Source organism: Pecten maximus, chromosome 4 (assembly GCF_902652985.1).
Source record: "Pecten maximus chromosome 4, xPecMax1.1, whole genome shotgun sequence".
In the NCBI taxonomy this organism is placed as follows: Eukaryota; Metazoa; Mollusca; class Bivalvia; order Pectinida; family Pectinidae; genus Pecten; species Pecten maximus.
In genome coordinates this window covers 36,586,721-36,599,896 of record NC_047018.1, presented here as the reverse complement: position 1 = coordinate 36,599,896, position 13,176 = coordinate 36,586,721, and the positions used below count along the sequence as shown (strand labels likewise).

The 13,176-nt window shown below is 33.9% G+C and overlaps 1 protein-coding gene across 1 annotated transcript; it reads left to right on the top strand.

Moving 5' to 3' along the window:
* The first annotated feature begins 2,816 nt into the window (after positions 1–2,816).
* Positions 2,817–12,538, top strand: LOC117325987 (carbohydrate sulfotransferase 15-like). Its single transcript, XM_033882537.1, has 7 exons — positions 2,817–3,021; positions 5,105–5,312; positions 5,924–6,052; positions 7,282–7,438; positions 7,949–8,111; positions 8,460–8,607; positions 10,171–12,538. The coding sequence occupies exons 1-7, from the start codon at positions 2,824–2,826 to the stop codon at positions 10,359–10,361; spliced, it is 1,194 nt and encodes a 397-aa protein (XP_033738428.1). The 5' UTR covers positions 2,817–2,823; the 3' UTR covers positions 10,362–12,538.
* Positions 12,539–13,176: the final 638 nt, after the last annotated feature.

The window sequence follows — 13,176 nt, the reverse complement described above, 5'->3', positions numbered from 1 at the left end:
TTTCAGGTAATATGGTGTCCTCGCTATATTTTTCGCTCCCTATCAATATTTCCTGTGTTTTATCATTGTTTCATCTTATACCAAAAGCATTCAATTTCTAAAATAGATTATTTAAAAGATACTTCAGAACAATATGATATAAGAAAGGTGAAACAACATTTTTTATTTATTGTTTACTTTGTTCATTTTCGTTGATATTACTCTTCGTTCTTGTTAGATTTCAGTAAATAATCTTGATGTATTTTCTAAAGGAAAAGGCCTTTATAAATACATATTGTAATAACTGGTATCATATCATTATGTCACTACTGTTCCCAAATAAATATGTTCAACACAAAACAAAATTAAATGAAAGAGGACGAAGCAACAAACAAATAAAAACAAACAAAAGGATATTCATTCTGTGTACAGGCCGAAGAGAATTAATAGGCCTCGCTTTTGGCACGGCAATGTAAGTCTGTACCCTTAGTCAATAGTCGGCTCGAAACAAAGCATCCCGTAGCATATTATATTTAAATGCATTTTTCTTTTGCAAAAGCTAAACTGCATTCTAAGATGACTTGTAAAATCCCGTATTGAATGTATTTCTAATTAATTGTTTTGATGGCTAAGCTTTCATGTATCAATTATTTTACATTCTAAATGAATACTATCGAATTTAAACTGTACAGGTGAACGAGGACTGTATTATGTGTTAACAGTTAAAACACGTTAGGTATGCTTGTCGTAATGTATATACAATATGCCCTCAAGACGACCGATATTATCTTCAGAGACATAAGGCGAGAGCTATTACAACGTTAGGTAGTATTACTGGACGATCCACGCGGCCATCATACTACGGATAACTGTGATTGGATATACACCTAACTTACCAGGGTAACGTATTTTCAATATTATTATTTACTTACAAGGTAAGCTTGAAGCGAAGATGAGATTTCGAGAACAAAAAAAGTTTTATTTTAAGTCTCATTAAAACCAATCAAATTGAGTAAATTGTCTGTATCAGTAATGAGCGAAAAATATTATGGATGAAATTTTGATGAAAAGAAAATATGCCAAGACTGAATTTCAAAACTATTACATTTTATGTACAGATCAGTTAAGTAAGACTTTCAGTTTAAGATTTTGCTGTAAAGAAACGTAACAGTAAACAACTTTGTCGAGTATGATTGCTTCTATAAATAAAGAGTACTCATGTCATTTGCGATATACATATGTTTACCTTTGTGAAATCACATATTCCGTCAGCCAGAATCATACTGGCCTAATAAGATAAACCTATTCCTTAGATTCTTTGTTATTGACAGAGACAAGACATGATTTTACCACATTTGACCATTATGACCTGGAAAGCAGGTAAATTACATTCATTTAAGCGAACTCCAACATGTTGCTGAACCAATATATTATGACCCAGGACATTTTGAGTACTAAGCTGCACACATGTTTGAACATATCTTACCCTTGTGACCTTGAAAGTATGTCAAGATCATCCATTTAGTCAAACTTTTTATAACCCTATTCCACTGCAAGCTACTGGCCAAATATCCTGATCCGGGGCCTACTGTACTGGACTACTGTCTGTATGTACATTATTACATATTTCCATTAACTGTATCGGATATGAGAGTGAACAGTGAATCTGAGCTATATTTATCGAAAAGTATCTTACAGTTAAGATAAGAACGTCTTGAAAACAAGCCAGTAAAACCAGTAAAGAGTGATAGGACTGGTTGGTACGACATGTTAGTTATGTGATTTGTGTAGTACGACATGTTAGTTATGTGATTTGTGTAGTACGACATGTTAGTTATGTGATTTGTGTAGTACGACATGTTAGTTATGTGATTTGTGTAGTACGACATGTTAGTTATGTGATTTGTGTAGTACGACATGTTAGTTATGTGATTTGTGTAGTACGACATGTTAGTTATGTGATTTGTGTAGTATGTAAAGGTCTGCGATACCTTAGATATCCAAGTACAATTTCTATATTCACGAAATTGATATTTGAAGTTTTTTGAAATAAAATTGATTATACTTTGAATTAATGAATGCCTATGTTCTTCTACTTGGAAAGTTTATATATTTATTGTCAACAGAAATCACTTTGAAAACAAACCAGTCGTTATTAAATGTAGTGAACCGGTATATACAGCCTATCATTATTATGTTAACACTGCAATAATCTGAAATATCCATCGCGATATTTTGTTGTCAATACATTTCGTCTTTAGTTTATAATTAAAAACATACGCGATATACATTCTATATGCATGGTGTAACATTTCAAATCATAACAAATAAAGCTTTTTATGAAAATGTCCGGATTTCAGATTTTCGACAGGATTAAATAAATATTCGAACATATCACTAGTTATAAGTTGTTGAATCTTGTTATAAATACCTTGTATAACACACTCCTGGTTTGAAATAACCTGCTTTATGGACCTTTTTGTTTGAGACCTCTGTTTGAAATACTCAGCTCTATTACATCTTCTGTGCCGTGTTGATCTACTGAAAGAAGTTAAAAGTACTAATAAAATACGTCAGCGCTAATAGTCTTATTATGCTACACTGGAGAATCGTCCATGCTCGTTCAATTAGTATTACATAACGGAGTGTTATGGATGCTGTGTTAAAGGGGAAAACTTAATCTTATTACTTTTATTGGGAGTTGATTTACTAAATTGGTACAATTGTGTATCAACGTAAAGATTATAACTTTACACAAATACTTCGCTTTTTCACAAGGAACAAAAAATTACCGAAAATACACAGGAATCTATTTTCAATCAATTGTTGTTTACAGATCACCACATGATGCGTCGGAATCGAAAACATCTAACTGTGTTAGTGCTGGCTGGATTACTGTCCCTGGTCTGGTTATTTCAGTTAACAAATAAAAGCCGATTTTTGCAAAAGGCCTTTGTTACAGAAATACGAGAGTACGCGATCACCAAGCCTATTTGTCTGCCAAACAAGACCCTGTCAACTACAGAAGACCTGCTGTGTATGGTAAGTGTTCAAGAAATAAAGTTTACAAACTTCAACAGTCAAAATCCAAGATAACTGTCTGTCGGCAATTTCATTTTTCTGATTAGACTCAAAATTGAAATATTTTCAGCGTTACGAAAATGTTATCGGGTATTATAAAAATTAGCCAATAATTGCAAAATTAGACCAAATGTGTATTTGCTCGAATCTGGACATGGCTGTGTAAAATACTGTGTAAAAAAACTTATATGAAACAGTATATATATATACTTTTTTTCTATTGGTTCCTAAAACAACTCTTGGCTATTGTTGGAAAATATGTAAGCGTTCAGAGAACACCCCATTTAATTGAAGATAATATTAGAAGGTAGGCGACGATTCCTAGTTTGCCAACATACCATGCAGTCTAATAAATGTTTTAAGCCATCCCCTCAATAAATACATAACTACAACATTGACAGCGTCAATTACATCTAAATATACACATCATATAGTCAAATAATAGAGAGAATTCAGGAGGAAAGGAAACAGATAAAGAAAGTTCAAGGAAGACAAATATGAATTTCCAATTTCATATCACAATGCCATTTATGCCACATTATATTCAATTCATTTCGTTACCTTTGGCTTGACAGCCAATCAGTTTTGTACAAACATAATAGATAAAAAGGATAACACATGAAGATCAACATGAACATACATGATATAAATATTACATAAGGTACTTGATATAAAGATCAATCTATTTCGTTACATGTATATATGATGATACTTATTACTCATAGCAAATAATTCTAAAAAAATGAACATATATATAATATACTATCGATATATTTGCAAAATATCTAAACACATTTTAACCTGTACCATGAATTTACCCAATCTATGTAGTTCCTTTATGTTATTTGAATTCAGTAAATTTAAAGTTTAAAATACATATGGTTAATGGCAAGAATACTTTTTGATAAATATCTTCCTTAAATCTGAATACTAAGGACATACAAGTACAATTTCGCTTTGTGTACAGTTGAAACAACGTCTATTATTCATTACAATGTCTCTTCTACTACACACTTCCATAGCAAGATTAGGCTCAGACAAACGCATATTAGTTATTGCAATTCTATGTTGTTTACATAATCATTTAGTTTAGTAACGTTGTAAAGTGACATTTTCTATGAGGGACTTACATATATCACATTTACTAGACATATTTAAAGAGTTAAATACGGTTTGATTAGCCTGATCCTCTAAACGCTGATTGATCAAGTGTAATACGCCGATGTCAGAATGTCTCATTCATATAAAACCCAATCCAAGTAACCGACAAATTAAAAAAAAAAAAAAATCTGTCAACTTTATTTGAAATACAGTTATCGTGATTGAATAACTTAAACCACTATTTCATCATTCTAAAAATGTGCTCATTTTCCAATGAAAATCGACCTTATTCAACATAAACCATAGCATTACAGGTAGGTTTCTTGACACCAAGTGGATTGTTACAGAAATCTAATTCTTTTCTATTACTGTGTAATTAGACCTCCCCCATACTTCACAAGCATATTTTAAAAATAATTGCCAACACATTTATCAAAAAGTCTAACAATATCTAAATTTGGACCGTAAAGCGAAAAGTGTATTACGACTCTGATCAGCTACATGCTTAATCATATGGGTAAACTTATTATTAAATCTAAACAGGGCACCAATATAACAAAAAAGGTCTACGATCCCAATATCCATGTCATTATATTTCCAGCATTCATTTTATTTTATATGAACACTATTTCTAACCATTGTAGTTTTATCCGTATTCACTACTAGTTTCAATATATTATTTTATACATATATTCCCTAAGGCCATTCATTTAAGTGACTGGTATTACAATATTATCGTGTTAGTATATGTTACCTACCATCAGGGAACTTCTTTATTTATGATAAAATTTCTACCGTTGGTGAAAGAAATTGTTGTGTTACATTTCCGGCGGCGCGACAATAACAATTTCTTTTAGATATACATCTATATGCAGGTATATCACCAACGTTTCTAAATATTGTAGAACGTACTTATGACAGCTAGATGTTTATAAACATTTAGGAAATGCCATCGTTCCTGCCCGACTACAAGAACCCATGTTGGAGGAATGGTGATGGACGGCTTCGGTGCCTCCCTTACTTTATGCAAATAGGTATGAGTAAGAGCGGTTCTACTGATCTATTTGACCGGATCACCCAACACCCGGATATTTTAGGGAACCAAGGAGTAGTGGGAAAGGAAACGAGGTGGTGGAGCTGGATACGCTACGGTAGGTGGCTACCACGTGATAGGAAGTGAAATAAAAATAAACCAAATGTAAACAATTTGTCACAGCAATCAGTTCCATTTCACTTGAAGACTTTTCTCATGCATTCACTATTTCTTATTTCACTATGGTAAATCACCTGAATAGGGACTTCAGCTCATCAAAGGGATGCCATCAATCAACTTATTTTGTCGAACTTAAATTTAACAAATATGAGATATTTTGTAAAAGGTAAGCGTTGTGAAGACTGTACTTCTTCGCAAGTTCCAGCACAATATTAATTTAGAATATTTCTATAAGTGCGACAAATCACTAAAATATATAAGCTTTCAGCAAGTAGTAAAATCAGCAGGCATGCTATATTATTACTATTCATTCTAGTATTTCATTATGTTTTTGTTCTGGAAAGAGGGTGCATAGCTCCACTACTTCTCTTTGTAATGTGTACTTCTTTTCGCCTTATGAAACCATTTTGTTATTTGTATATTTGACATGGTATTGGGAAAGAGTCCCTGATACGATGGCCAAATTCCTGTGTTACCACTATCGTTACTGTTATATTATTAATATCGTGTGTACTAACAGGGACTAATCTTTAACGTTTCATTTTACAGGAACGACTCTTATCAGGAAAGCAAAAAAGAAAACTTTTGAGGATTATCTAAATCTCTTTAACAAGCCTGCTTTGGTGATTGATTCTCCAACTAAAACAGACGAAAACGGTTTTCATTTCGCCATAACGGGTAAGTATGAATTGATATGAAATGATTTTAGTAACATATATATTGTATGTGCATTACATTTCTATTAAAATCTCGATTTGTTGTATTGTTATATTCAATTACGTGTTTATTCAATTCATTTATTGACACTGACCTTTACAGGTCATCAGTACATATAGCATACATGTACACTATAATACATTACGATATTTCATATAGAAAATGAACACGAAAGATAGGGTTGAAAACACGGTTGAGGTATTTTTTCTATTTTTTTTCCTGTGGCAAATGGAGAACAAGGAATTTACAATTTGGTGCCGGTTGTGTTTCCTCCTCGCGATATAGACATTAAATGTGTTCTAGTTGTCAGCTTGGGCTAATGTGAAGAAAATGTCTGTTTCTTGGCTTGGAGCTTTTTCTGCGTTCAATCCGGTTTCCTCGACCCTTTAAAGAAACCAGAAATGACATGTAACGTATTGATCGAGCAGCATAAAATCCTTCCATTAAAAAATAATCGTAGACCTGTTAAGTTGATGACTATTCGAAACAACTTCAATTGAACAATATCTTATCCTCACCATAAATGAAATAATCAAAATACATAAAAGATAAATAAAAAAAAAGCCTATTCTGATAATATCCATATCGCCATCACCTCAGCAAAATCCGGCGCACGGATGAAAAGCTCAAAAGCGTCTTCGGTGTCACAGGTGTAAAATATAGAAATGTCTCAAAATGCCTATTGAACGAATAGTTCTTCGTATAGACTTAAGAGTTCCCAGCTGACAAAATGGTAGTAAGGTTTTTTTTGTTTTTTTTGTTTGATTTTTGTTTTGGCATATTCAATAACATCTTATCGAGATATATCTCTCTAGCTTGATCATATAAATTATATCTATAGAAAAAGCGTATTTCGTTTTCAATATTATTACAACCGTAACCGACTCTTTAAGTGTGTTAGGATATTATTTATTCATGCTCATAGAATCTTACTTAGCATATAGTCTTCTTAGATTGGCGTCTTTATTGCTATATAAATACAGTTGAAATCCGAGATTCCATTTCTGATACATATCTTTTTATCTTTATTCAGATATCTATTTCATAAGCAATTAACTGTGTTTTAGAAGTATTGATTCTTAACTACACAATATATTTACGAAGCTTACAGCATTCAACAGAAGCTACGTATTTTCAAAGTTCCTTTGAGGCCCGTCTTTCTAATCACCCTTTATTGTATATTTATGTAGGGGATGGGTCACCTATGGACGCTTGGGATTTCCGAGGATGGACACAGATCCCACAAAACAAGGGTCTTAAGGAACCACAGGTTTTAACCCCTGACCTTGTCAGGCACGTCAATAAAAACACGAAGTTCATCATGATCATGAGAAATCCTGTGGAAAGGTAATTCGCCCTATGAATGGACAGGGCCCACTTTATCACTATTCCATACATTAAGGCAATTCATTATCTTAAAAGAAGTCTGGTCATTTTCCTCTTATCCTGACATAGGCCACGTACAGCGAGAGTCTGGGCTGAAAATACAGGTAAAATACCACGTGACCATAGTGATTCCCACAGTACAAAACTAGATCGCCAAGGTTCGTTGGCGAGCTGTGTGTTGTGAATGGATTATGTAGTCAAAAATTACCACATATGAAATAAAGAAAACATTACATATCAAATAGAAATTTTACACTACTCATTCATGTACATGTATGTTTCTAGTCGACATGGTAGTTTTACTCTGATCATCAACACAAATATAACGATATAAACTTGTGTAACTGTTTCATGATTACATGACCAATTATATATATATCTTTACTTTTTGATCATAGTGCATATGATACATTGTGCTAATTATTTGATATATAACATAGTAACACAAATCCAGGGTTTAAATTATTACAGGCTGTACTCGGATTACTACTTCATGCGGTTGGCCGGCGATTCTTCACTTCATTTCCATAATTCTGTTGTCGCTTCCATTGCGATTCTGAATCAATGTTTGAGAAACAATTCCATGTTGACATGTTTAACAGGCAACGAACAACACCAATTATGGAATAGGGCGGTAAGTGGTAGCTTAACAAATGCTGCAATATCCTTATCAAATTATCATTATTATCATTTTACGTAGTATAACAATAGATGCTCATACAAACGATCGTTTTGTTATAAATCATTATTGTGTGTATTATAACAATAGATGGTCATACAAAGGATCGTGTTGTAATACTTTGTGTATATTGTTAATAACTATATGTATCTACAATACAGGTACAGGGATAGATAATATCCGGTGACAAAGAGACAGTGATCGATTATATGCGGAAAAAAATAAAAATTGATAGGTACGTTAATTCTGATATTTTACATCAATATAAAAAGTTCATTTTTTGTGTGCTATTTTTCTGATCAGGCTCGAATCCACATTGGGTTTTACTCCGAACATGTGAAGCAGTGGCTTCGGGTGTTTCCTAGGAAACAAATTCTATTCCTACGAACAGAAGACTACTCGGCTGATGTCAGCAGTCACATGTCTCAAATATTCAACTTCCTTGGATCACGTGAGTATTCACTAGTTACGTATCCTCGATATTCATTGGCTTACAGTCACGTCTACTCTCTGCACCCCTGGAATATGTCATAGAAATCGAAGGTTCAGTCTCAAAAGGACTAGTTTGATCCTGAGATATGCATCAAGCAAAATCGGGTTGGTATTGCCGTTAAAACGACTTTTACTGTTAAATCAGTGTTGGAAAAGATGACCAGGCCTAATATCTTTAAAAGTACATCATAAAACGAAGACTTTCCCTTCATAGCAAAAATTAAAAGAGTCCGCAATCCAGTTTTGTAAATATGTAGATTAGTGCAAAGCAATAACATTACAATTCGGCAAGTCCTACAAGAATTAAGATATTACCGCTCTTTGACAGAACGCTGAGCAGACTCGTCTAACGCAATCACGTGACTTCATTCGACTTTGACCGTGAAGCATATTGTTTAAACAACAACCAAAGTAAACAATGTTTTACACCCTATAAACATATATCTGTAGGACACTTTTAACAGTATTATGCTCGGATATCGCTATCTTAAACTGATTTCACATTTTAGCAGGGATAAAAAAAATCACCGTTTTGTGAGTATGTAATCTATTGTTATAATCGCTTTAAATTTTTCTGACACTGATCATAAAGTTATTCATGTGCCTTCAAGTTTGCCAAGAAATATATCGAGGATACCAGTTATTTCATAGGGTTAGTTATGTATTTCATGTTTTTCTATACAATCAACATATCATTTATTTTGTTTAGAACCTCTCTGAATAAACACATATTGTATTAACTTGCTTCATCTTTTCCGTCTTATTTCTTTGAGTTACTAAATAAACAGTTTCCGATACGAGTTGAGGTTGTTTATCATTTTCATCATACTCGAGTAAGTTCATTTTCTAATTATGAAAAGACACGAGCTTTAGCGAGTTTGTGTGTATTTCACGTTTGCCAGAGTATTTACGCGAAATCTCTTATCAGTTTACGGACACGAGACAAATGTTCAAAAATGGATTTTTACATTTTTGTGTTCGTAATGAAGGTAAGTGGAATGATAAGAAAGTGTTTATTTGTTGTTTCCTGTTGGTACAATATCCGTACCGAATGGCATCGACCTAGCTACCACTGTAGCCCCAGGGAAAGGAAGCTCTAGGCTAAGGCCTGGATGCTGCGACCGTTTCATTTTAATGACTACGATTATAGAAAGCGATTAAACCATTTTGTCGTATATTTGTACATTATTTTTATAATTCATTCCAGGCTATCGGGGTTCATTGCATATTGAGAATGATGGGAGAGGTGGGGTGTCAGTTTTGGTTTTGCGTAATGTTTCCACTGTTAAACTAATTCAAACGTCTGCTTGATGTTGATTGATTATTAACCAAAAGGTTCCCTGCTGATGGGACATTAACGCAGAATTTTTAAAATGAAGTATACTTAACCGTCCTTCCCAGGGGTGAAATAGAATGAAACATTACATTCTTAAGAATGCAACAAATCTACAATGTCGTTATCGTCTTGAACAACTAACACATACAAATATGTAAGACTACATCATGATACTTTGTGTTTTAGGTCCCTTAACGGCGACTGAAATGAAGTCATACGGAATCAGTTTGGAAGCCAAAAAGCATGTAACAGCAAGGAAGAAAGCAAAGGGGCCAATGCTGCAGAAAACTAGAGAGTTGTTAACCGCACTGTACGAACCCTACAACAAGAAGTTGGCTGAAATATTACATGAAGATCGATTCTTATGGAGAGACTGACAACCTGACTCTTATAAAATACTCCAAGACCGCCTGTGAAATAAGAGTCATGAGTCGGCGTCACACGTCAGCATGATGGTATTACGGTTTAGTGTACAGCTGAAAAGGCGAAACTGGTCATAATTTAAAAAACTGAATTGTAAAGTCACCGTTTCCTCGTACAGGCCCCGGCACGTGTCAAGACTTACCGTGTGTATACCGTATCTGTCTTCCAGGCAGCGATACCTCTGACTTCCAGGCCACGAAATGTGTTAAAACTTGCCCTTTGTACACCACATTTGCCGTCAAAGCCACGACACCTTAAAAACTTGCCATCTGTTAACCAGACGACGGCACGTGTTACGACATCCCCTTTAAACACCGTACCTGTCGACCAGATCAGGACACGTGGTACGACATCCCCTATATAGGCTTCACCTGTCGTCCAGGCCAGAACACGTGTTAAGACAGTACCTTTATACGCCACACCTGTCGTCCAGATCAGGACACGTGTTAAGACATTCACGTATACGCCACACCTGTCGTCCAGGCCAGAACACGTGTTAAGACATTCCTTGTGTAAGCCTGGTTCATGATCAGAGGCTGAAGCTCGTTTGTTGCAAAAGGTTGACTTGCAAAGACAATAAAAACATATTGTTAAAAGGTCCTTTATTGAATGATTGATAAACTCTTGCGAGTCCACAATCAATCATTATTCAAAATGAATAATTTTTGATGCTATAGAAAAACACAATGTATTTACTTAACATATTGTGTAGCAACAAAGATGGGGTATACATGATGGCGTCAAGTCTGGCTCTAGATTAAACATTAAAGGGAGGGTTTTTCAAACACAATGGGCATCATACACAAATGTATTTATTTCCATGAAACAAATTATATTTGTGTAACGTGGATCATATTCAGAGGCTGGAGCTCGTTTTTCGCAAAGGTTGACTCGCAAGGACAATAAAAAATAATATTGTTGTTAAAAGGTCATTTATTGAATGACTGATAAACTCTTGTGAGTCCACAATACACCATGTGAGTGGACAGAAATTGAAATTCTAAAGGATAAATGGGTGATATATTGTGAGTTTGCCTATTCTGTTAAGGTGTTTGCCAATGGTTTTAGTGTGTTAAGTTGTCTTGATGCTTTTTACAGATATATGCTACATGTGTGTGGAAATTTAGCTTGAAATCTAATGTAACCTATAAAAGTTTAACTTCTGGTTCGCATTCGATATGTTATTTCCTGTCTGCAATGTGAAAGACACCATCAAAGAGGCTACCGAGTTGGGAATGTATGGTTCTCCCAAAGATCTTGGAAAGTGCTGGGAGTATCCTTACCGGTCTGTAGTTTCCCTTTTCGAATGTACTGCTCTTTTTGTGTATGTGCCTGACATGTGCTGTTTTTAGTGTATCTAGGAATGTTGATGTGGTTAGAGAGAGATTTACAAGTGTAGTGACTGGTTTGATAATGTAGGGTTGAGCTAGCCTTAATAGTATGGTGATATGTTGCCATGACTTGTATTTTATTTACGGTTAATTTTGTTGATTTATTTGTTTATGAAGTTTTCATCAACTAGTTTAAATGTGAGTTGTCATCTATTGTGCGGCTATCAGACCCTACATTGCCCTATAGACAAACTGATACACAGATGTAAAACTGTTTACTATTCAAACAAAGATTGTTCCAGCACTGGCAACCCATGTATGGCATACTAAATTGTAAAATAATACATATAATACTTAAGGGGAACAGATCAATAAAGACATCCTTTTACATAATGACAAAAGAATTACCCTTTAGGTCAAATATTTACCTTAGAAGTATGAAAATCCAATTAGTCACATAATGGCAAGTGTTTGTCCGTATGTTAACATTTTTCAACATTATGTATGATTGATTCTTAAGGTTAAACGATTGGTACATAATGGCAAAAACATTTTAATAGGAAGGGAAATAAATTATGTTTTGGCATTATGTATAATTTATCCCCTTATGGTCAAACAAATTTTGACATGATGTACATTACGGCAATTTTGTTTATAAAGATAAATATTTGTTTGCCATTGGCATTGTGTGGCCCGACCATATTTATCTACACTGAAAATATCTTTCGCTTAAGGTTAAATCATTTGACGTTAATTAAGGCAAAAGAGCACATAATGGGAAAAAAAAAAAAAAAAAAAAATGCCCTAAAGGTCGAACCCTTTTCTCTTAAGTAATATATAAATTGTTTGACAGGACAAACAATAATTTGAAACCCGAGAGGATAAGACGAAACAAAATAAAAAGTGTGTTTCTACTTACAGGTAAAGAGAAAAGAGGGTCGGTAGGTAGGGTTTTGTTTCAAAACAACCTAGCGAACACAATAAGAACACAAGAAGATATAAACTAGAACAATGCACAGTATTAACATTTTTAAAGTAATAGTTTTTCATTGAAACTATTTTTAGCAACACACAACCAATGGATGTATAGGTTTTAAGTGTAGTCACTGTACACCTATTACTGACCAGAAAAAGGGAAACATGTTTTAGAGAGTCAGTTGGGTTAGTAGACATAAAGTTTTTATTCTAGTTGGCCTATTCAAAGGCTAAGTAATGCAACGTGAATTTGAAAAATAAAAATTTGGTTAATGAAGATGAAATGTTAGACACTGGGTAGGAGATGACCAAAACAAACTGCTGAAAGCATGTATGGAATGTGTTTTTTCTAAAACAGTTATGAAGACCGTATAAACAAATTATGAAGATGTAAAATTAAGTCCATTTTACACAAATTACCAGATCTTATTGTCTACCTTATGCTCATCTGTATTTCCACATT

Bases quoted from the DNA above. Each gene is read 5' to 3' on its own strand.
- LOC117325987 (XM_033882537.1), top strand. From the start codon at position 2,824: ATGATGCGTCGGAATCGAAAACATCTAACTGTGTTAGTGCTGGCTGGA. The intron at 5,313-5,923 runs GTAGGTGGCTAC...TTCATTTTACAG, and splicing joins GTGGAGCTGGATACGCTACG to GAACGACTCTTATCAGGAAA. The intron at 6,053-7,281 runs GTAAGTATGAAT...ATATTTATGTAG, and splicing joins TTTTCATTTCGCCATAACGG to GGGATGGGTCACCTATGGAC.